The sequence below is a fragment of the Aedes albopictus genome, chromosome 3 (assembly GCF_035046485.1).
Source record: "Aedes albopictus strain Foshan chromosome 3, AalbF5, whole genome shotgun sequence".
NCBI lineage: Eukaryota > Metazoa > Arthropoda > Insecta > Diptera > Culicidae > Aedes > Aedes albopictus.
The window spans coordinates 434,125,066-434,151,752 of NC_085138.1; the positions used below are offsets into that span (position 1 = coordinate 434,125,066).

Here is a 26,687-nt window from a genome sequence, read left to right on the forward strand (position 1 = left end):
TTCCCTGAACGATTTCCTTCAAAAAACCGAAGGTCAAAAATGTGTATGTGCAATCGTTTCAATGATAAAAATAAAAGAAAGAGAGGATAATTTTCATATCGGCCAAAACGAGGGGTGCTGCCACGGGCCGAGGGGTGATCCGATCGGCACCAAAATTTGGATTTTTTTCTTTTTCCATCTAAACAAATGATTCAGCCAACTTTGGTTCAAATCCGTGATGGTCGATTGCAAGCGGTCGGTCACTTGGCGCGGAATGACCCATATATTTTTCTCACAAACAATGTTGGAATTCTCCATAAATTAATACGACTTTTCGATAATATACTAGAAAATTCATAAAAAATACATATATTTCAATATGTGATATGAGTTTTCCAATTCATTAGAACAAAATAGGATTAGTCCATGGGAAATTCTTCGGCGGGAAAATATACTTTTCTTTATTGCATTTACAACGATTTTTATTGCTTGAAATTCATTATTTATGTTAAATTTTGATTCATTAGGCACTTTTTGATGTGTTTATGGAACTTTTGTTCCACCTCAAAGTCTTCATTATTTTAATTTATAATGGTACATTTGGTTGGCTACCACGCTAGTTTGAGATTTCGGTTTGCAATACAAGCTGGGAATCCCGAACGCCACGCACAGATATTCAAGATTAGTAAATTTTTGATCACCACCGAGAGCGCATATTCTGTTTCTAACTGTGGGTACGAAATTTGATCAGATTCATATAAAAAAGATTTTAATGGTACAGTTCTGGTAATAATGTCAACCAAAGTGTTTCTGTGTCAGTTACTTTTGTTAATGTGGTATCAATTGAGCCAATGAATCAGTGTCCCGGCGTCACCATGCAAAAATCTATTCTCATACCGGGTTCATCCTAGTAATGAGCAGATTATTGGTTTCATACAGCTAACTGGTTTAAACCCAAATGAAAATGTTCATCTCGAGGTAAAGGTCTCAATAAGAGCTTGGTTGACGAAAGTAAGTAGAGCGTATACTTAGTCGAATTGAATGAAGTGATTTATTCTACGTTCTTTTCAGGAACAGAAATTTAAACTCCTTCTGTACAAATCACTGGACTCTACGTACAGCGACATCGTTAATCGTGGAACTGCAGCATATTGGATATATTTCCCTGTGCAATCTCCCCTCCCTCTGCTGGTATCAATAAAACTTAACGGAAACCAAATATGTTCCGGGCCTCCTGCGCAAAAAACAGTAACAACTTCAACGATGACTAATACTTTTACTAATCCAAGGTCTGGTGCGTCGTATAATACTAAATCTCAGACTACAAAGAAAATTACCTTAGTTGATACGGTGAGTGAAACATTGCATATTTAACACGGCGAAGCATAGAAAATCAATTTTAAAATATTAAAAAAAAATAAATAAAATAAAATGCTGTTCAATGTAAAACTAGGTGGTATACGTAAAAAAACTATATTTTTTATAGAATCAGTAAGGGTATGCGGTATGGGATTTTTTCAAAGCGATACGAAACGAAACGGTATGTGAACTTTTTGATGCGATGCGGTACGAAACGAAACGAAATTCAAAAATGTTTCGTGAGATCGATACGAAATCTGAATTTACTCGGTATTTTTCGAAACGAAACGAAATTTTCGTAAAAATTCCGCGGAATTTTGCCGTTTTATCAATTTTGTGCAAATTTGCATTTTTCCCTACCGCTGGCGTGAATTGTGTTTCTCTTAAGACTCTCATTTGCCACAGTTAGGTGTTAGAACATTTGGGGAGGGGGACCAGTTTACTTGAAACTTTGTACGTGACTAGATATTGTACACATCTCACTGCGTACGAACAATCAAGTAAATTGGTGCAAAGTTGACTGTGCTGGCACGCAAAGTGTCCTTAATAGGTCCTCCTGCCCAAATTGTCCCAGATACAATTTTTAACCACAGATATTGAAATTTTCACAAATAACATTAATAATCTAACATTTTTTCCCTCTTTCTAAATTTCAAGTTGAAATAAACAATAACAATAACAATTAATAACCTAACAAGATTGCTCCAACGACTTAATAAATACGTTGCATCATTGCGATGATGTTATAATATTCTCAAACTACAAACGAGCCACCATCTTCAAACCCAACGGTACCTCTACTAGAGATGTAGTGCAAAGAAATCTATTGCTTCACTAAGCGTAATTAAGAAAAAACCGCTACGTGTCACTTAATATCCAAATATCCAATGTTCAGTAGTTCAGACACCGATAGTCCTATAGCACCCCAAACGAAAAATGGCTAGCCAGAATTATCCTCTGAAGGAGACTCTAATACGAGTCGAAATGTTGGAAAAATCTAAAATTTTCGTTTTAAACCCCCAAACCTGCAGCACCGGAATCGAAAGCTCTATACGATGTTCTAAGGCCGTTTGTTTATCATAATTCTGAAGCATATGATAAGAAACATAAACCAGATGTTTACCATCAAGTTCTGTGGATAGCGTAACTTCTGGAGAGAGCTTGAAATCTAAAATCTTAATAAAAGTTGATAGATGCTTGAATTTCTAAGAAAATACCTAGTAACCAGTGTGTGTTCAATCTTCAGGTCTTTTGATTCGGAACGTTAGATCTCAAAATCAGGAGCTATCCATTAAGTACGTCGCGGTCCTAAATGGGAGGGGGGGGGGGTTTGTGAAAGTATGACAAGCAATGTATTAGGTATAGGAAAAACCCGTACGAAGGGGGGAGGGGGGTCTGAAATTCCCAATTTTACCGTGACGTACTTAATGGATGCTCCCAGGAGGTATTTTGCCGGTTGGCAAGTCTCGTTGGATAAATGTACGGCTAGTGCTGAAAAAAAATACTTTTTGCAACTCTTTACATAAATAACTATAAGAATATCGCTACGAACTCCTAAATTAACTCTCAAAAAATTCTTCGCAGAAAAATAAATTGTAAACACAATTAAATTCAAGTCCAAATCAACCAATTTTTCAGTTTACTATAGCGACAAACTGGTTTCTAGTTTAAACTGAACTGTTTCTATTGTTTGATAATACAAATATTTCCATTTGTCGAAATTTTTGACAGTTTGTTAAAACAAACAGAGATATGGTATTTTCAACATGAAATAATTAATTGATTCAAACGACTGCACTTTTGCCACTAACAAATCCGGAATGTGATTGTGTTGGTGACGGCAGCAACTGTGGCAGCTCGGAAATCTATTTTTAGACCGTCGGTAAGCGGATGGGTAGGAGAACGACTAAAAAAATACAAAAAAGGCGAAACCGATCAACTTTTTGTGAATGCTGTCGTGAGTACCTGCGCGTTATCCATCACGGCCAAAGCTGCACTTGGAAGTTGGCGTGATGGATTTGCTGCACCTTCTTCGTTGTGGGGATGTTGGGGTAAGCATTTTATAGATGTGTGAGTGCATTCGGACCATGTTTATGGTTTTTATTTTGTTGAAACAAATGAAATTTTTGACATTATATGAAATGATGGTAATCGGTTTTAATCGATAAACTCTAAATGAAAACAATCAAATATAACTTTGGAATAAGTAAATTCTCAGTTTGAAAATCAACCATGCGTTTTATTGTTTTAAACAAGCGCCATTTTTCTGCGTGTAGAATTCCTTTAAAAAGGGAAAATAATGTACTGAACGGAAATTATTTTAGTGATTCCATTTGAGGTTCATTCCTCACTTTAATGGTGAATCCCTTTCAAGAGTTCCAGTGGAAATTAAAACTATTTAAAAAAAGTTTATCTAGAAACCACAGAGAAACAGACGCAACTCTTTGAACAAATTCAATTGAAAAACATTACCGCCCAATGCTAAACGTATTGCGCTTGGCCGGGCCATCACTAGGTGGCGGTAGTGAGCAAACGTCAAACAGGAGCAAAACCGACACCAGCGCAGTGAGTGGTCAATCGACCTACTACCGAAAATTTGAATCAACCATTTAAAAGGTGATCGATGGGAAGCGAGCGGAGTGTGACGTCTGTTTCTCTGTGCACAAACTTTTCCATGGAACAAACCGAATGTGTCTTAATCGATTTCTGTTGGGATTTCCAATATTTTTTTATACTCTCAGGAGATAGAGCTTCCATCTTTTCTACAAACTTTTGCTAGTACATCCCACATAATATATCATCTAATCCTGTGATTCTCCATTACTCTGCTAAAACTTCTTATCGTGAATCTAAAGTCTAGTTTTTTTACATTTTTTTACATTTGATTCCATCAGGAAATTTAAACAAAATATTATTTATGGTACCGCATTAAAAGCATCCTGAAAAAATGTCTTAATGGTAGGTCCTAGATAAGAGGTATATTCGAGATTTGTTTTGTCTTTATTATAGAAATTTCAGCCTGGCACTGGTTTGTTTCTCGATATTCGAAATGATTTTATAACAACTTTCAGTAACTTGAGATTAGCAAGATCTCCGATAGATGATATCGGTAACAAATTTTGAAAACGACGTATAATCAATGGTGTAGCATTGATTATACGTCGTTTTCAAAATTTGTTACTGATATGGACATTTACGATATGAACTTGTTTTCGAAATTTCTTAGACATTCCGCGGAATTCCGTTAAATTTCGTCAAATTATATTTTTTTAAGGCGAAATTTTTAGAATTTGGCGAAACGAAACGAAATTCAAAATCATAAATTTCGCCTAGTAGAATTCCGTGGAATTCCGCGGAATTTCGTTTCGAGGTGTATTTGGCGAAACATTTCGGTATACCGCATACCCTTAAGAATCAGTACTAATGCGGGAAAAAAATAAAAATAAAATTTTATGCCAACCGGTTTTATTTAACTGAATGTTGTTTCAAGCATTCAAAAAGCATTAAAAAATTGACTTCCCATGCGTCCCCATAAACATCGGTGCTTCACTCACAGGGTAAACCTTTTTTTTTCAGGCGGCAGCAGTGAACTATCCTACACGCAAGCTTTCTACTACCGTACATACTACTTCAAGACCCGACATTACATTTTCACCACCACCGGTTTACTCTTTCGAGAGGCTTGCAGTAACCAATCCTACAACCACATTGTCGACTACTCTACATACCACTGCAAAACCAGTCACTACATCTTCACCGCCGACAAAGAAGCAAGAGTAAGTATTTAATAAACAAATAGAGCTATTACAATACTAAAGTTTTGTTCCACTGTGCCATAAGGCACTACTGACTTATCTGGAAAGGTACAGAATTTTTTTAATGTTTTTCAAATTGTGTACGGTACACTGCCCATGTTCGCATAGTCGACGTAATCACCATTGCCATTGGCTTACATGGTCATTTTCACAAAATTGGCCATAACTTAGTAACGAAAAAAAAGTGCATTCCAAAAATTTCAGCGATTAAGGCAAAAATATTTTTTCGAAAATTTTCAACTATGCCCAGGCCCGGATTTAAGGGGGGGCAAAGGGGGCAAGTGCCCTGGGCCCCCCGATTAGAGGGGCCCCCCAAGAATCCATAAGCACTATATCAGGGTGTCTACTCATAACTCAAAATTAAATTCCCTGAGTTTTCCAGGTTTTTCCAGATGAAATTTTAAAAGTTTATAATTCAAAAAATAACCCAAATTTTCTAAAAATAATATAAAGAATGACTTAGGGTATCAGCAGGTTGGTTCTCTTCGTCATGAGGGATTTATGTCGGCCAAATTGCCTGAAACTTGATCATGTTCAGCTTGGTTGGGAAGGATTTGATGCCAACTCTGAGTTCAGCAGCTGAAACCTAGGTTTAAAAAAAAAACCATGACAAAGAGAACAAAACTGCCGAAAATACGTAAGTTCCCATGCTCCTCAAAAATATTTCAAGATTTCTGAGCGAAATTCCTGGAACTTCTTACAAAGTAACTTCCTGGCTTTCCGCAAGATTCTTTCACGAGATATCTGTTTGAGTACGTCCCGATATTACTTTAAAAAGCTCTCCGATATACTTCCAGAGATTCTCGCTGGATTCCTCCTGAAGATCCATCCAAAACTATTCAAAGTTTCTTCAAGAATGTCATTGGTTGAGCCTCGTTGCCATGCGGTTAGAGTCCGGATGGACGAGGGTTCGATTCCCACTCCGAGAGATTAAATTCTTCACGAGAATAGCTTCTTATCCGTAGCCACTCCGTATTACGTATCGTTCAATCGGTACAGCCGACGGCTGAAGCCAGTGTCCGTGTCTATTTTAATGGTTTTCCGGGATAGCTATCCAATTTATATCGGGATTTTTTACTGATAGTTTTCAGATATTTCTCTTGTTTTCCTCGCGGAACTTCGTCCGTAGCTACTTTCAGGATTCCATGAGGTATTCAGAATTCCTGCTTGGATGTCCTTAATATTTCTTCTCAGGATTACTATTACTTATAGAACTTTTTTCGAGATGTCTCATTCTATCTCCGGTTTCTCCTGAAGTTCCTGTCGAGATTTCTTCAATAACACTTCCTATAAGTTATTTTGTAAGTTATCTCAGCAGACATTCTGAGGAAACCCCGTAGAAGAATCCCTGCAATAATTTTCGGATGAATCTCTGAAGGAGTATCCAAAATCTCGGGATAATTCCTGGTAAAGATTCCTGGAAGAAATTTGGGAATAATGCAGAGAATATCTGTAAAAAAAATCTCAGGTTGATCACTGCCACAAATCTGGTACAACTACAAGGAACAGCCTGGCTCTGGAAGAATGCAAGAGAAGAATTCAATGAGAAATATCAGCAATAACTCCTGTGGAAATCCCAGAAGGCACTCTGGAAAAAAAATCTTAGGAGAAAGTCCAGGGTAAATTCCGAAAAACTCTGAGAAGCATCTCATGACCTACATCGGAAGGAATCTTCTGAGAGAAGTTCCAAGAGATACTCCGAGAGAAATCTCAGGTAAAACATCAAAATAAAACCGCGCGAAAACTTTTAGGAAATTCCTGTAGGAGACCAGGAAGAACATCTCGAAGAAACCCCAAAGCAGTTGTTTGAAGATATCACAGGAAAAAAAATGAAAAAAATCTCTTGAGGAGCTCTTGTAGTAAATTCGTGAAAACTCCTTCAGAAACCCTTGAAGGAACTTTAGTAAAAACCCCAGGAATAACTCCTTTAGCAACTCCGAAAGAAATTCTGGGAAGATCTTCTGGGGAAATCCCAAGAGGAACATCGGAAGAAATCGTGTAAAATTTCCATGAGGAATGCCAAAAGAAATTCCACGATTCATCCCGACAGAGTATTCGGGATAAACTCTGGTAGAAACCCTACGAAGATTTCTTTGAGCAAAACACTGGAGGAACTCCGGAAAGAAATAACATCCCTGTGAAACTCCAGGAGAAATTGGTTGGAATTCAGAAATCCTGGAAGTAATCCGGAAGTATACCTTTCCAGAAAAAAATCAAAATGGAATACCAAGAAAAATAGCGTCAAAAATGCGGAAGGAATTTTATAAGAAATCCTTAGAGTCATTCCAGGAGGTAATTCTAAAGATGTTCAAGAAAGAAACCCTGACGGAATTTCTGGAAAAAATCCTTGTAGCGAAATTTCTATATGGATTTTTACTACCAGGTTTTTATTTATTCATACGATCCAATGTTTTTTTATTGGAGTAAAATTTCCCTGAGTACTCAAGATATTCCCTGAGTATTCCAGGTTTTTCCCTGTTAAATAAAATTCCCTGAGGATTCCCGGTTTTCCAGGTTTTTCCAGGTAGTAGACACCCTGTATATATTTTGTTCAACGAATCCATAAAAATTCACACCAAAGACGATTATATTTATTGTATGTCGTAGAGTTGTTATAATTGGATTCCTTAAGGGTATCCAGGTTGTTTATAATCTGAAATCGAAATTCAAAATTTCATAATTTTGAAGCATTGGAACAGTTTGCAGATTGGATTCAAAGTTTTTGTTATTATTACTATTTATTAACGACACTTAACCATTATTGTGGCATTCGTGTCAATTCCAGTTTTTGTGGGATTTCTTTTTTTTTTCGGTATGAGCTGCAATTCTAAAGTCATAAAACTGTTTTGTCAATTTATGTTTTGAAACCAAAAAACCCTAATTAATCCACCTAGCGGTGACGGTGCCTTTCTCGTGCTTTAAAATATCCTTTCAACAAAACTCGAGCGACATGTTGATGACATTGACATGAATACGAAATGAAAACTGCTTGCTAAATCTACTCAATATGGATACATTTTATATTAGCATAACATCCAATATTCAGAAAATATAAGACAATGATCCAAAACTCAAACCAAACAAGTGTCATGAAGCCGCAAAATTTTGAAACGTCATTTTAGATTTTCCGGTCATCATTTTATGACTCCGGATATCTACCCCAACTAAACTAACCGCCATCTTGAACATTGAGACACCATCTTGGATGTTCTGGTATTCATTTTTGGGCTCTGCACCTAAAATTACATAAAATAGTCGCCGTATTGAATTTTAGCATGTCGTTTATGATTTTCTGGTTAACAGTTTTGAACGAAGACCGGAATTCTTCCCCATTCAAACTATAGTCATATTGTAGACCTTGTGAAACAGCGCACAGCTTGGGTTTTTTGATTACAAATTTTGAATTCTGGACATATTTTCATACAAAATATTCCCATAATGCAAGAATTAAAAATCCTATAAAATAGGCACTAACTTGAATACTGGCCCATTATCTACTTTGGACCGCTATCTTGGATACTCTGGTGGACACCGAACATATTTCCCATACCAAATACACTTATTTTACATAGTTTTAGAGCTCAAAATTCCTTAAAACAGCCACCATCTTCTGTTGACGCGATCAAATTCTTATTTTTCCATTCAACATCCTGCTATAAATTTACACCTTAGGAATCTGAAATGGTACGATTTGATGAGATCGCTTTAGTTTTGTCTATATTTTGTTCTCATATATGAGAACTTAGACCTATTCGTCACTGTTGTTCATACCTAATGTTTATCAGGCCATTAAACAAAGCCACGATTTAATTTTTCACATGAACGTTGGTTCTGCTACACAACAGCTAGTCTCTAATGTGATCTAAGGCTATTTTCTTGCTAACCGTTCATTAGATTATCAAAAAATCTGCGATCTGATGTGTCGCATGTATGGGTTTGGTTCATTTTTATATTTGGTAGTTTTCGGTGGGATAGCTGGATCTGATTCCATGAGTCATGGACCATGACACTACCGGTTGTCCCAATTATGGTCTGAAAATATTTTATTGCTATTTATTCACCTTTACCTAATCACCGCGATTTGATACATCGCATGTATGGGTTTACTTCTCTTTTACTTCTAACCACTTTCGAAGCCACAGCTGAACCCGCAACACTACCGGGAATCTAATGTGGTTCGACCCTATTTTTCCATCAGGTTGTCGATAAGTCGTGATCAGTCTTGTTAAAGATCACAGTCATTTCAACCTTTTCGTCGATATTCGGCCTCCTTTGTCTCAGACATTCGCAAAACAAGCAATCAAACTACTGTTGGAAACAAAAATGTCAAACGAATGCACTTCACCACGATAGCGGCTTCGGGAGACGGTTCGGCTTTTGTTATTCCTGTCTTCTTCCATAATAAAAGCTATGTTGCCCATCTGTGTGTCGAATTCAATGCAACATGCAATACCCAGTAAACCACACATCGTATTAAGAAGTACATGCAAAATCGCATTTCTAGCCGTCAGAAATCAAAATCGTAAAATCCGCTGAACCGCTGTTACAAGAACGACAAATCCAATTGTATATAAATCATTGTTGCGATTTGTTTACGAGTAACTTTTTTGTGTTCAGAGCAAGCCGTAAATAGAGCTGATAGAAATCGTCACTGTTTGCGAACGCTGACAAGTCATATATAATGTTAGTTAAATGTTGTTGGGAATCGCTACGACTTGGTGAAAATTGGCACCAAGTTTAGAAAACATCACTGAGGTTTGTTCACCCATTTTTTAACATAGGTAGATGGTGGGATACAATTCACTGTCATTTTATGATCACAGATAAGATTTGCTTCTTCCCATTCCGATATATTTTATCACATCGGCAGCATTGGCGTATCTAGGATTTTTTCCTAGGGGGTGCCCAGGAGGTGCCACTTTTATTGATTTTTCAGTCACTAAAGCCGATTCATCTGATTTGTAAAATTTTGGAAAACAGCCACTAGATAAATGTGAAATATTTAAAATGGCAATTAGACTAATGTTGTATTTTTGAGATTTTAAAACTCAGTACATCTTGGAAACTACTAAATCTTCACCAAATCAAGCGCAATACAGGAGATTAATATTTTTGTTAAAAACTCCACGATCACCATAACAACCTCTGAATTGTATTGCATGCAAACAATCACTTGTATACAAAAATAACTTCCCAGAACAATTATTATTAACAAATCCTCCGGATTTTTTCCTTCGCCAATCGCTTTTCTTTTACAGTGACCCCACACCGATGAATCACCTTAATTTTGTACACTATTTATGAATCACCATGTTGATCAAATGAGTGATCCATAAACTGTGGTCATTTTTGCCGATTCATAAATTGTGGGGTCACTGTAATTATGTCAGCAGTTATATTGGATTTTCATTTAGGTTCTCCAGCATTTCCTTCAGCAATTTCTTTGGGAATTCTTTCAGTAGTGTGTTTGGTTATTTATTCGGCAATGACTCTGGGAACTTCCTCGAAAATTTCTTAGGAAATGTCTTCGTCAACTCTTTCTGCATTTTTTCTGGATTATCGTCGATACTTTTTTTTTTAATTTCTGTACCTTTGTCATTCCATATTCCTTTGAAAATTTCTTTATGGAATGTCTCGGAAATTCCTTTGAAAACTCCTTCGGTAATTCTTTTATTATTCTTTAATTTCTTTGAAATTTTTTTTTTACCTGTATTAACGAGATTTTTAGCCCTAGGCTAGTTCATCTCGGGACCCACACTTTACTTCCCTTCCGAAGGAAGAACTCACATTTTGCGAGTTTGTCGGGAGTGGGATTCGATCCCAGGTCCTCGGCGTGAAATTTATTAGACATATTCTTCGAGATTTCTTCAGTAATATATTAACGAATTACTGTAACAGTTTCTTTCGGAATATCTTCGGCAATTCCGATGGAACTTGCTTCGGAAATTACTCTTCCGGCGAAATTTTTGGAGACTTTTTTAATTATTACTTTGGGATGTTTTTCTGCAATTTCTTGGTAAATTCCCCCTATAAATTTCTTAGAATTTTCTATCGGGAATTTCTTTGCACAAAAAAAATCTTCGTCATTTCTTTCAAACATTTCTTTGGAATTTGCAAAATAATCAAATTCGTTTTATTCTTTTCATGATTTATCCAATAATTTATTTAAGAATTTTCCTCACATGGTCTTTGGAAATCAGTTCCTCAGGAAACTCCTCACGTAATTCTTCGGGAATTCCTTCCAAAAATCCTGCATATTCTTTGGAAATCCCTTCGTAAATTTCTTTGTGAATACTTTTAATGGAAATTTCTTCGGCAACTCTTATATAACATGTTTTATTTTTTGTTGGGATAGGATGTGGCCAACTTCTTCGAAAATCTTTTATTAATTCATCAGGATTTTTTTGGATTTCATATATTTTTTTATACTTTTATCAGGAATTCCTTTGGCAATTTGTGCAAGAATTTCTGTGCATACCCCATTCGAAATTATTATTAAGGGAAAAGTTCCATTGAGTGATTTCCATTGGAAACAAAGTAGGCAATTTTTGTAGAAATTAATCTGGAAATTCATTTGGAAATTTTAAGGAAGTTTTTTGAGAACCTCTTTGAGAATTTCTTCGAGAATTCCTTTGCAAATCGATTGATAAATTCCGTTTATAAATTTCTACAGATATTCTTTTGAAAATCACAATTCCTTTATGAATTCCTTAAGTTCAATTGGGTTTTTAAATTAAGAAAAATTCAATGATTTTTTATTGTTAAACGAAAGAGCACCTTTTTCTGAGCCGCTATGATTTTTTTCAGATTTTTAGAACTTTATTTTGGTATCTAAAATCAATTTCAAAGAGATTTTTGAAATCACCTTTTGACAGCTGGGCAACTGCTTGACAGCTCCGCTCAGTAAAAAATTCGACGAGGGGTGAAATCGCTCCCATACAAATTTCAAAATGATTTTTAAATAGGTTCTCGGGCACCAAAATTGATGAAAATTTGGATTTTGCCGGTTTGCTGAAGCAGAGAATTTGTAAAAAAATGCCAATTCGTTTTGCAAATTGCAAAAGGAAATGCTGAAGAATTTCAGGGGAGTCGTCGTTGAAGCTACGAAACAAATTTCCAATGAAATCGCTGATCCAATTTCAATAAAACTACCACAGAATATCTTTAAAAAAAAATATCAAGCAAGACAAAAGATTTCTAAAAAACTGCCAAACAAACATCAAATGAATGAACACAGACATTCTCAAATCAAATGACGAAGGAGTTTTAAATTTCCGTTTTAGAAAATTCGAAATTATTTCTCAGAAAATATTTGCAAAATTTCCCAAAAGAATTCACGAGTAATTTTCGAAAACATTACAAAGCAATTTTCAAAAAATGTTCACAGGAATCACAACTCCCAAAAAAATTTCCGACAAAGTTTTCAAATGTTTTACTGAAGGAAACTTCGAATGAATTCTCAATGAAGTTTACAATGGTTAAAACATTTGCTCACCCTATATCTAAAGAAATGCTGAGTTTGATTTAAAAAAAAATCAAAATATTGATATGACCGTTCATCACCATCATTGATGGATCATCATATATCTTGTTTCGTATTCTGTAGTATTACGACAATTGAGTAATGTCTAGTTTTAACCAAAGATACAGCACTTCTGTACTATACGTAATTTTGTGACTTTTTTCAGTTTCTGTGATTCATAATTCTCATTTGGCACATCAGTGCGTGTGCAACTAATAAAACAAAAAGGTCATCGCTATCAACATTGTGTTCGATCCGACAATAGTAACTTCTGAATAAACGTCGGTTTTATTAATATTTTGTTGTTTCCAGAGTCCATACTTCTCAGAACTGCATTGGAAAAGTGTTTTTATGGACCTTTGACTATTTTCAAGCAATAGACAATGGGGTTTTCGGTATAAATGTTGAGTTTGAACCGAAAATATAAAAATATTTTTTTTTAAACAACAAAATCTTTATTAATTTACTTGTGCCCTACAGAAATAATTTAAATGTAATCAAATAACGGAGTTGATTCATTAACATTGAGTTGTAAAATACGAATTTGCTGTATTGTGTGTAATTTTATGTATATTTTGCAGTTTTCAGAGTTCACATGTAGGTACATATGATTGTTTTCAAGCTATAAAACAAATGGGGGTCGCGATATGTCAAGTTCGGGCTGAAACTACACATTTCCTGTATTATACGCGATTTTGTGAATATTTTATAGTCTTTGAATACACCATCTCCATCCCAAGTAACATATTGATGATCAATTAGTCTTATGTAGAGGTTTTGAGAACCGTCATAAAACCTTCGACTTTTTATTTTGATTTATTTTGATATTAGAGCCATCATAAAGGCTCTAAGAACCTCTTCTAGTTTATTTGACTAAAAATGTTACTTCACCATGCATTTCAGTGCGATATTTCTGCTCTATAAATTCTAAATTTGTATGAGTGACACATAACGTCGGAAATAACCTCCACACAAATTTAAGAAATTTACTAAACTGCTTTATTTGCTGCGTAAAGTACTGATTTTCTGCTATTTGAAATGTTTTATGAAATTGCGAATGAAATAATTGAAGACTGCCTTGGCAATCGCGACGTTTAATCAAGACAATATTTAATCAGTTGTTTGAGCTGATTAGTGAATCCCTTATTGTTTTGTTAAGTAATTGCTAAGAGTTTTTTTTTTATTTTCAAAAATACCGTTTTGTCAGATCTATTTTGTAAACATTCCATATTCACCATTCTATATATCCCTTTCGTGACGAACCAGCACAATTGTGCTGTTGAGCAACAACAGGTTTGCATATTTTTTCATCTATTTAGTCTTTGGTTTATGTGATGTAAACTGTTTTAGTAATTGAACTATTACTTATACTTGTATGTGTGCAAACAAACTTTCGTTTATGTTGCATGTGGGACTTACCACAACAAGTTGAACAAAAGGTGGACAAAAACCGTAAAACATGAAAAAGTTTTATCTGTCGTATTTTTGTTATTTTCGATTTATCTAAGTAGTCAAAGCTAGAAATGGAAAGATTAAGAGTGCTTCTTTCAAATGAGGGATAACAATTGTAGTTTTGTTGGGAAATCTAAGAGTTCTGAAGAGCTAAATTTGAGCAATTTGTATGGAAATTTCACTTTTTTGCGCTTCGTCACGAAAGGGATATAGCATATAGGTTGCTAAATTTTGCATATAGGAAACACATTAGGGGTACTCACTAAACAGATTAAATTGCTGCGTAAGCCATGATTTGCTGCTCATTTGAAATATTTCATGTTTTTGCGAGTGAAATAATCAAAGATTGCCTTGGTGATCACGACGTTTAATCAGTTTAATCAGTTTACGCTGTAAAGTGAATCCCCCTATTATACATATGTGTTAATTACCCCGAAATCATAACTGTAACGATTGATTGTTTAAAATTGAAATTTTATTGTGGGTCATACGGTTGTATACCATTTCGCCGAAAACCATTTCGCGGAATTTTTTTTCGCGGTGTAACATTTCGCGGAATGAACCATTTCACCGAATACCATTTCGCGGAATGTACTGTTTCGCGGAATATACTGTTTCGCGGAATACCATTACGCGGAATTTGATATTTTGCTAAAATTAATAGAATGACGAATTATTTCCTCTGCTAAACCTTACTGGCCCCATCACAGATTCATGCCAAACCAGCACCGAAACGTCGGATCGAGGAAATTGTAGTTCGCTTAATATTTGAATAAGACTGCCAAGCCAATACAATAATTTCCCAAGGTCCAGTCGAAAATCCACCGTAGCCATGCGCAATCATAATCACCTTAGCTCTGCGGTTGTACTAATAGATGTTAAATCTGATTCCTTTTTGAATAAAAATATGCCATCTTTGCTTGATCTTTGCTTTGCTGTTCTAAAGAATTCTGAACGTTAGGCGAAATAAATGTCATTGAGTCGAATGGAAATAAGGCTCAAGCCCGTGCATAAGGTAGGGGTTTTGGGGGTTTAACCCATCCCATTACCGATGTTCAATATACTAGGCGCCCTCCGCCCTTGGCCAAAATTTGGAAAAAAAACCAATACCGATTGGAAATTACACGTAATTATCAATAAGCATCCGTTGTCACATAGATTGTACTTTTAGGCGCTTATATTTCTAACTCCATCAGAGATTTTTCCTTCTTTCAAATAAGGCTGTTCTTTCCAGTAACATTATAGGGGAACTTACGTATTTTCGGCAGTTTTGTTCTCTTCGTCATGGGGGGGTTTCTTGAAACCTATTGAATTCAGAATTGGCCTAATATCCTTCCCATCCAAGCTGAGTTATATGCCCAAAATTTGGTCTAACAATTTGGTCTACAAAAAACCCCCCTTGACGAAGAGAACAAACCTGCCGATAATACCCTTTGTCACCCTAGTTTGGCTTCCGAAATGCCAATTTTTTCATGATTTGCCTTCTTTTCTTCAAAAGCTGTTCATGTGTTATGAAGTTTGTGGCGATCAAATTGATAACTTTAGAAGAGTTCACCTTCTTTTGGTAATAGGCTGTTCTTTCAAGTTACACTGTTGAAAATTTTGGCTAGCGACCAAACTGGTAACCAAATGCAAATTTTTCCTTCTTAAGAATATCATTGTTAGTGAGCTTTTTGCTGGTTAGGCTGCTGATCCTATCTTTAGAGATTTATCCTTCTCTAAATCAAGGGCTTTTTTTTTCGAGTTGCATCAGTTGGTCTACTGGTAACTCCATAGGAGATTAGTCCTTCTTTTATAAATGTGCTCTTTTTTAAATAACATTTGCTGAAAAAACGATATGCACATCTGAATTTTTTCCTTCTTTTAAAAATAGGTTGTTTACTTATAGGTTGCAGTGCTACAGTGTCAATTTGGTGACCCAGCAACTAACTGGTTCTTATGATTATTCGGCCTCATGTCAATTCAGCCTAATGTCCCAGCGTCATAATTTTGGAACTGCTGAACCTGCTTCTCAGCTTCCACACGTCCGCCCTTATTGATTGAAAGCATTGTATGTTAAAATGTTACTGTTTGTAAACTTGATCAACTTTCTCTATCACAGGTTTTCCATCTATCAACCATACATTGTTTTTTTGCAGATACATATACTGTTATTTTTAACCAGATATTTGTCCTTCTTCTCATCAAAGGCTGTTCTTTCTGTGTGGTAGTGGCTTGTGTTCAGATTTCCCGTGTTAATCTATCTGTAAGAACTTTGTAAACATCTTTTGTTCTCACGTATATGGATAGGCTTGCAGTAGGTTTCGTGAGACATTTTTTGGACAACTCAATTTGCTGTTTTGAGTTTTGAATCTTAAATCTTATCATCTCTCATCTCTCGACGAGTTAAATTTTTCTCTCTTATTAACGATTTTCCGCGAAATGGTACATTCCGCCAAATGGTTTTCGGTAAAACGGTGCATTCCGCAAAATGGTTCATTCCGCCAAATATCATTCCGCGAAATGTTATACCGCGAAAAGGAATTCCGCTTGATGGTTTTCGGCGAAATGTTATACAATCGGGTCATACACCACACTTCATTTCTTCAAAAGATATTGTTTCACTCATCGTTGCTCTAAACAAAATAAGTTTCTTGATTGTTCTTACTGTTGAAGTATCAAAAAGTGAATTTGGTAAAGGAGTAATCGCGGGAGTAGCTTAAATTTTGTTAAATGTTCCATTGATAAATAATTGAATTATCGTGTGCAGTTTTCAATTTTGGATGGATGTCAAGGAAAAATTCTAGGGGGTGCCAAATATATCCTAAGGGGTGCCAGGCACCCCTGGAACCCCCCCTAGCTACGCCAATGATCGGCAGATAAAACATCAATACACTGTAGTCATAATCATCTGACTTACCTCGCTCACCACCGGCTGACCGCTAATTATTGTTTGGGTACTGGAAGTATTTTGTCTACCAATGATGTCCGGGCAATCCTTGGGAATGTCTTCGTTACCGAATCAAGACGAGTGTTCCTTTGGGCAATTAACTTTTTTCGCGACGACGACGACGACGACGACAGCGACGACGACAACAGCGACGACAACGATACGTACACTTGATTTATGTTGTAAACAAAACATGCCGTAATAAGTGTAATTCAAACTCGCCATCAGTTGTATAATTTGACAGCTCATCATTTGGTGCATCGTATATCAGTACAGTAATGTAATGAGTGAAATCACAATGACTTATGAAAAATTGCAACCCAGGCTTCATTTTAGCATGCATGTAGGCAAGCATGTTTCACGAGTGGGCAAGAATGCTTAAGTTTATGTTGGTCAATATTTGTGCCTTATTCAAGGCGGATCAGTTAGTACAATGGTACGGGTCTAGACTCACGATGTCGAGGTTCCGTGTTCGAGGCTAAGTGCCAACTTTTTTTTTGTTTTTAGCTTCTTTCGGACATCGTATTGCCAAACATAGGAAGTCGTATTTTTTCTTTTGATCGATTATCTGGGACATCGTAATGATGACCATGAGAAATCGTGAATTGTCGTGAGAAGTATGTATAACGCCTCCACTTTGGTACGTATATAGCAGTTTTGTGCAGTTTATACGATGGAAAAGGTTCTTATATAATAGTGTATAACACAAATTATACAGTCCAAAATGTTGACTGGGTAATAAACTAATATTAACATTCATAATCGGAATTGGCTGAAAATCTATGCTTAAAGCTGGAATTAGACAATGTCATCGTGTCAGATGACATTGATTTGACCCTTTCTTATGTTTATTGATCTTCGTTCTACTGCTCGTGTTGTATGTAGGTAAGAGGTAACGATAGCGCACGAATGTAATAAAGGCAACTGACACCCGACTGCGGCAACGAAATGAAGGCTTAGCTTAGCTTAGCTTAGCTTAGACTGACTGCACATTAGACCTGTTCACTTTGACACTTTTTTTCTCCGATTCTCCGTGACACATCAAATTATCAATCCACATGCAAGAACAAGTCTTCAGTCCAAAATTGAGCCAAATTGATGAAGATTTAAAGGTGTATCAAATCGATTTTGTGTTTTTTTAGCCGTTTTCACAGAAATTTACTCAGAAATTCACAAAATTGCTCCGAAAAGATGCCGGAGATACCATTAAGTTATAGTTAGAACAATACTCTACAACTTTGCCGAAGACACTACGGTGTTTAAATTGCGTATTTCGAAGTTATTCAACAATTTTAGTTAAAAAATCACGAAAAAACACGATATTTTTACGATTTTACATATAAAAGTAATGTAATTTCACATTGTTTTACGTGACTAAATTAATTAGCGATTACTCCTTTGTGTAACGAACATTTCGTCCATACATCGTTTTTGTGCAGGAATTCGTTTTCATTGACTAATTATCAAAAGTATGTCACGTTGATACTAAAAATCGCACAGAGTTACCAGCACGAATTAAAACAAAGTTACCCATGATTAAGACGTCATGCCATCGTATTCTAATGTCTTTTGATTTAAGTATCAGAAATGGTGCAGATGGTAAGGCTCGAGCTTGCGGATCAGAAGGTCCCAGGTTCAAGCTCAAATACATGATAAACTTTTTTTTTCTTTCTTTGTAGCAGTTAGGATGATGAATCTGCCATGACTTACACGCAATCTCCCAAAGAATAATGATCGGGACCTGCCAATTAAGCCCAATCCAGGACTAGCTAGATATTTAGTTTATACTTGTTGATAATAAATCGTGTCGACGAGATCAGCTGGGCGAAACATTGAGCATCTGTTTGATAATGATAGCTAAAACAATTTAATACGATGATGGAACTGCTTCTGGATTCAACATTTTACAGACAACTGTGGGTGGAGCTTACTTGTTATCTATCTATCCACAAATCAGCACAACTACACGATGAAGGGAAACTTCATTCTTACTATGCACTCTACGGTTCCGAAACAATGCTATGATGCCAAATTGCAATGAGATGCAGTGCGTAGTTTCATCAGCTTATAGCAGGATCGAGACGCAAAAAAATGCTATTCCAGGACTCGAACCTTGAATCTTCGAATCCACAATCTCATGCTCAACCAACTGCACCAAATTTAAACTGATGCAGATGAGACGAAGAAGTGTAATGACGTTTAAATCATGGGTAACTTTGTTTTATTTTATGCTGGCAACTCTGTACAATTTTTAGTATCAACGTGACAAAATTTTGATAATTAGTCAATGAAAACGAATTTCTACACTAAAATGATGTATGGACGAAATGTTCGTAACACATAGGAGCAATAGCTCATAAAATTAGTCACCTAAAACAATGTAAAATTACATGACTTTTACATGAAAAATCGTAAAAATATTGTATTTTTTGGTGATTTTTTAACGAAAATTGTTGAATAACTTTGAAATACGCAATTTAAACACCGTAGTGTCTTCGGCAAAGTTGTAGAATATTGTTCTAACTATATTTTAACGGTATTTTCGGTACCTTTTTAGTGCAATTTTCTGGATATTGGAGTACATTTTCGTGAAAATGCTCGAAAAAACACAAAATCGATTTGATACACCTTTAAACCTTTATCAATTTGGCTCAATTTTGGACTGAAGCCTTGTTTTTGCATGTGGATTGATAATTTGATGTGATACGGGTAGGTCAAAAAAAGTGAACAGGTCTACTGCACATATCTATGGTTGCTACTCCGTGATTGACTCGAACCAATGACAGTTGCACAATGAATCAACTGAATAATTAAAGACACGGACACGTTCAATGCTTCCAGTGAGCTTTTCGCTCTTTGAAGGACACTAGACACTAGACAACGGACTAGCATGCAACGCCCAGTGGCACAGCCGAAAACTTTTCCTGACAGCTGCGGCGGGAATCGAACCCGCGCTCCTCAGCACGATGCGACTAAGAGCTTGGTGACCCTAGCCGCACGACCACGGAGCCGCACAATTGACTGGGAGTGGTCAACATTCTCACTGTGCACGCTTCAGAGGCTCTCTTTAACAGTACAATAACGGCGCCGGCCACGTCCTTGCAGTCAGGTTGGAAGAGTGAAGGAATGTTAATAGCAACCTTTGTTATGTGAAAGTTGGCGTTTACCGCACGTCTCCACCAAAGGCTGCAGGAAGGAGTGATTGTTAGTACACTCAGCGAAGTAAACTGCCGAAATTCATCAAAATACCTTATGAAATTTAGCCATAACTGTAAAGTATGGATGCCATAAGAATACCTTATGAAAATTGAACATGCTTATTATGACCTAATTACATAGGATAAACTTATGAAACGAGCAGAAAAATCACAAAATGATGCAGACTGGAATCGATCCATGAACGTCGAGATCACTGAGCTCGTGCCCAACCCACGCGGCTATCGACGCTTGAGAATATCGTGGTGCTAAATGTGTATAAAAGCCAAACTGTGAGTCGATTCTGCGTCATAGACCGAGCTTATGAAAATCGTTCTAGCCGTTATGAATTGTTTAAAGGCCATTTCATAAGTTAGACCTTATGATAATCTTAGGTTTATTTGCCTAAGTGTAGGGCAGGTATCGTTGGGTCAGGATTCACTTCGATAAGTAATATGACCTTTTGGAGTTGCAGTATGCCGTACAAACTGCAGTGATGTTGTTCGCTTCACGCGGAAAGCAAACAACCAACCACCCTCGTCAGGTGATTGCTCAATATTTACTACAAATGAAGCAACAAAGTGCTATTGTTCGCATCACGCGGAAAGCAAACAATCGACCACCCACGTCAGGTGATCGTTTAATATTCACTATTAAAGACGCGACAACACAAACAAACTAAAGCGCTATTGCTCACTCCGCGCGGAAAGTAAACAATCAGCCACCCGCGTCAGGTGGACACCAGTGCTGCAATTTTTCGACAGGCCTTTATGAAAGCGATATTTTGCTTTTTTCATTTTCTCCGTTTTTGTTTTCCTGTCAATGTTGCTTTCCGATCAGCAACACAGGAGCGAAATGAAATAGGTACTCACACTCGCACGCAGCGTGCTGAAAGCGAGAGCTGACAGGGCTAAAATTCCATTCGATTTTCTGTAGTTGAGTGTTTTCACCCGTGGTAGCGTATAGGGCACTCACTCTCACAAGCCACTGCTTGAGACGAATGGCCATTCAGCATGAGTAGTGTGTGGATGAATGGGAATTGATCTTGTTGGGTCGCTCACGAATGGAGCTCTCGGACTCTGTCAGTTCTCACATCGAGGAACTGAAAACGACTGCAGCAGTCATTCATTTTCGGCTGAAAAACAGGCACTGAGACTGATATTTTGCAGGACTGGTGGACACTCAAGATTTACAACAAAAGACGTGTCAAAACATGCAATCTAATGCGCTATTGTTCGCTTCACGCGGAAAGCAAACAATTGACCACCCACGTAAGGTGATCGCTCAATATTTATTCATAAAAATACTTGCAACAAATATACATGGACAGATACATAGAAAAATAGTATGTCGTTAAGAGATTGCACAAAAGAAATGAAATGCAATAAAAAGAAAGGATAGTTTGTAAAATGCCATCCCGAACAGTGACAAAATGGAACAAAAATCCAAGTCAACACTCATGGTGACGAACTATACAAAGTCAATGAAAAAATATTTGAAAAGAGGATATTATAAATATGTGGTATAAAACTGTATTAATATAATAATTGATGTAGAATCCATAGAAAGAGAATAACAAACTCATCGGATAATCGCCTGCCATCAATCGAACCAAAAATGCGAAACGAAAAAAAAATCGGAGCACCGAAGGCAACGCGCGCGCAAATCTGGCCTCCAGCTGCCGAGCCGTCCGACTGCGGCAACGAAATGAAGATAGTAAAAAGTGTCGAATGTTTACAAGACTGGTCGTGATTTGATGTACCGCATCCATGGGTTTGATTTAATTTTACATTTTACTACCCGGATCTGATTCCGGGTAACTACCGGCTGAACCAAATATGGTCTAACATTGTTGTCTTGTTAACTGCTCATCGGTTAACCAAAAACGCTGCAAATTGAAGGTGTCACATGCAGGGTTTGACAATTTCGACGGGACTTTCGGAACCAATTCCAGAACACTACCAGTTGTCTTTAGTGTGACGTAAGGCTATTTTCTAGCTAACTGTTCATCAGGTTATCGCAAAAGCCACGATTTGATGTGTCACATGCCTGGATTTGGTTTACTTTTAGATTTGGCCTCTCCCGGCCACTCAAAACCGATTCCGAAACACTTGCTGGCCGTCAGTGGTGGAAATGGATCGCGAACGTGTGCTTACGCGCTACAAAAAAATGCCATCGCATCGCAAACCTTTGCTGTGCGATGGTGTTCGTACGTCTGTGGCTCACGATCGTACGACACGAACGCCAACGAGTGCATCGCATCTTTTGCAAGCGCGATGTTTTTTTTTATTTTAGAGGTTCGCGGCCGATATTTCTGTAATGAAATCAAATGTTGGTAAACTTTTTCGTCGATATCATTTATTGGAATGGTACTTGATCAGTATAATCAAAAAACACCCAACTAATTAGCATTAAGTGTACAAAAAATGGCAACAAACCAAGTGTTCTACATTGTGATCCTTCTGGCGAACCAACTGCGATTCTGCTTGTTCGACATTTGTTTTGTGTTGGTTCGTCGATCCGGGAAATCGTGAACCGTTCTCTCTTTTTAGGTTCGCGAGCGCGTGAGCAAAGATTGTGTTTGATGCGAACCAAAAAACACGTCAAGTGCATGATGCTTTCCACCACTGCTGGCCGTTCATTAGGTAATCTAAAATGCCGCTATTTGATGTGACGCATGTACAGGTTTGTTTCTCTTTCTTCGGCGGGAACCCCGGAACGGGTTCCGGAACACTACTGGTTCAGATATGGTCTGAGATGGTTTTCCTGCTCATTGTCCATCAGGTCATCGAAAATGCCGTGGTTTGATGTGTCGCGTGTATGGGTTTGGTTCAATTGTATATTTGGCCACTTCCAGCGGGACGCCTAGAACCGGTTTCGGAACACTAACGGTTCAGATATGATCTGAGATAATTTTCCTGCTTACCGCTCATCAGGTTATCGAAAATGCCGTGGTTTGATGTGTCTCATGCATGGGTTTGGTTCACTTGTATATTTGGCAACTTCCAGCGGGACGACTAGAACCGGTTCCAGAACACTACCGGTTCAGATATGGTCTGAGATGGTTTTCCTGCTCATTGTCCATCAGGTCATCGAAAATTCCGTGGTTTGCTGTGTCGCATGCATGGGTTTGGTTCAATTGTATTTTTGACCACTTCCAGTGGAACGCCTAGAACCGGTTCCGGAACACTACCGGTTCAGATATGGTCTGAGATAATTTTCCTGCTCATTGTCCATCAGGTCATCTAAAATGCCGTGGTTTGATGTGTCGCATGCATGGGTTTGGTACAATTGTATATTTGGCCACTTCCAGCGGGACGCCCAGAACCGGTTCGGGAATACTACCGGTTCAGATATGGTCTGAGACTATTTTCCTGCTTACCGCTCATCAGGTTATCGAAAATGCCGTGGTTTGATGTGTCTCATGCATGGGTTTGGTTCACTTTGATATTTGCCACTTCCGGCGGGACACCCGGAACCGGTTCCGGAACACTACCGGTTCAGATATGGTCTTAGACTATTTTTCTGCTTACCGCTCATCAGGTTATCGAAAATGCCGTGGTTTGATGTGTCGCATGCTTAGGTTTGATGCATTTTTATATCTGGTCCCTTCCTGGGGTACCGTTGCGGAACACCTAAATGGCCATATCTCCGGAACGGCTGAACCGATCCGAACCATTTTCAATAGGAAACAATGGGACCAGATTCCGCGTCGAATGAACCGTCGGTCATAGAAATCGGATGAGGTTTACTGCCAAAAAGTGATGTGAGTTTTTTTGTACACACACATACAGACACACACACACACGCACACACATACACACACACATACACACACACAGACATCACCTCAATTCGTCGAGCTGATTCGATTGGTATATGTGATTTGACCCTCCGGGCCTTCTATCAAAAAGTCATTTTTGGAGTGAACATATAGCCTTTCCAGTACACTTAGTGTACGAGAAAGGCAAAAAATGATCTTTTGATTAAACTGAAAAACAATATTTTAATTGCTTAACAATTCATTTGTTTTGAGGCTGTTTGATTGCAGCAAATTCAGCTCTAGAGAGATATTACAGTATTCAACAATTTAGTAGAACGATTTTTTGTTTTATTTTGGTATACGCGAGTTTTTCCAAAACCCCTTGAAAGTTGCGATCAGAAGAAACACTTATTTATGTTAAAATTACTGCACAAAAGCGTCTCTAAACGAAGTGCGTTAAAAGATCTTAAACAATACTTGTACATCAGTCTGTTGATTATACGATCATATTCTGAAAACAACTACTTAATATCCATCTGCACAACTTCATTGAGGACAGATGTTATCATAGGAAATAGAAGATAATGATTCCTGGAAACGTTCCTGGAAAATTCGGTTTAGTTTTGAAAATCCAGTTTCAAGAAACATCTCGAAACAGTGGTGTTACACATCTGTCATTTTGGAATATTTACCCCAAATGATAAAATAATAATTTGAATGAACAAAATAGTTGTGTGACTTAGTTTTTTCCTGAATCGCAAAAAAAAAAACATTAAAAATATAAAAAATACGAATAATACACAACATTGAAAACAAAAAGTTTAAAAATCTTCAAAATCTTGCTTTTGGGGGCCCACTTTAGAGGGTTTGCACCGGGCCCCCCGAAGCCCAAATCCGGCACTGACTATGCCCGAAAGTTTTTCCGGCTTTTCTTTACGAATTTTCTCAACCTTGGAAAATTTTGTGGAAAACTATTTCCAGTTCATATTTTTTTTGGATTCCTGAGAAAATTTGCTTTCATTTTCTAAAAAAAACTTTGTTTCTACGATGCTTCGTTCTTGAGTTATAATTTTTCAAAGTGAGTAGTATCAGGGGAAAACAAAAAAAAATCCACCTGAGTTTTCCGGAAAAATAGGCGACCCTGAATTTTTCTCATTTTTTTTTGTTCATATATCCACGAGCCCTGCCTGCGGAAAAAGTTTCATGAAAATCTGAGACCCTTTGGCCCAATTTGTACGATAATAAAAAAATGCACTAATGTGTAATTAATGGACAATCGGCGAGAAAAAAAAAATAATCTTCTACTTTCTTTGTTACAGCATGTGTGGTACCAACAATCTAGTGACAGACGTCTCCATTAACGGCAAGCCCCATCATCAGGTGGGCCGATTTCCATGGGCTGTTCCACTTTTTCGACGCAATTCGACATCCGATCCCGAATACTTCTGTGCTGGGACAATCATTACGGATCGACACATCTTAACCGCGGCACACTGCGTCAAAAACATGGACCCCGAAGATGTCCTGGCCATCCCCGGAAAACACAACATCTCCGATTTATCCGCCAAAAATGGCGCTGTCCATGCAAATGTAGAGCAGATCGTGTATCACGAAGACTACGATGGTGACAGTGAACATCTCGTTGATCAAGATGCGGATATTGCAATCTTGCGATTGGAGAGGCCTCTCCATTTCACGAATTGGATTAAAAAAAAAAAAAAAAATCACAATCAGTAATCACAAAGGTGTTGTGTCAGGCTGGGGCGAGACCGAAAATGGACCTACAAACATTCCCTTTTACTATACGAGTACCATTGTTAGCAAAGAGCAGTGCGGTGATAACTTTGGCTTTAGTATTCCTAATAGGGCCAGAATATTCTGTGGCGATGGATCGGGTTCCGTTGCTTGCAAAGGAGACTCCGGTAGCGCACTGGCTATGAAGCGTAAGAATCGCTTCTATCTACGAGGCGTGGTATCCAAAGCGATCCTGGATGAAATTACTTTGAAATGCGATGCAGACAAATATGCGATATATATAGATGTTCCTAAGTTCATGCCCTGGATATTGGCGTATATTGATGATGACGATGATGATTATGATTATTAAACATAAGAGAAACATTCGCATTTTTTTGTGTTTCGAAATTTGTTGGTTTTTTTTTCGGTGAAAAATACTTTCCAAATCGTTTTGGCATAACGTTTCGGCCTACTTCATTCAGCCATCATCAGATACAAAACGTTTGTTCTCTATCACTGTGGTCTATCAACTGTGACCAAACCCCCACAAAGTGAATTCGCATTTTTTGTCTCTTTCCCAAGCAGCACACAAGCCACAAAGGAGTGTTTTTTTTCTTCTAAACCATAGGGGGATAAATCTGCTCAACAGACACCCTAACAGGAAGGTTAGGGTAGTGTGGGGTTAAGGCCGTCTCCTACAACACTAGTAAAAGCCAGGACTACTCTCTCCTCGACCCACTAAAACACATTCCTATGGTCGCCAAACCCTGCGTCTCTCCGGAACCACCAAGAAGGTATTGCTTCAGAGACCTGGAGTGTGGACAGCCCCATCTTCCATTTCACTGTTAAATCAACCCGAATTGAACTTCACGCGAAAACAAAAAAAAAACCTGTGACGTATTTGTTAAAAGTTAGTCACAGTGACTTCGGCACAGC

The 26,687-nt window shown here is 37.5% G+C and overlaps 1 protein-coding gene across 1 annotated transcript; it reads left to right on the top strand.

Annotated features, from left to right (window-relative positions):
• Positions 1 to 660: 660 nt before the first annotated feature.
• On the top strand, positions 661 to 25,751 carry LOC109425882 (transmembrane protease serine 9-like). The gene is made up of 4 exons (XM_062858331.1): positions 661 to 990; positions 1,051 to 1,329; positions 4,915 to 5,114; positions 25,334 to 25,751. The coding sequence occupies exons 2-4, from the start codon at positions 1,243 to 1,245 to the stop codon at positions 25,749 to 25,751; spliced, it is 705 nt and encodes a 234-aa protein (XP_062714315.1). The 5' UTR covers positions 661 to 990; positions 1,051 to 1,242.
• Positions 25,752 to 26,687: the final 936 nt, after the last annotated feature.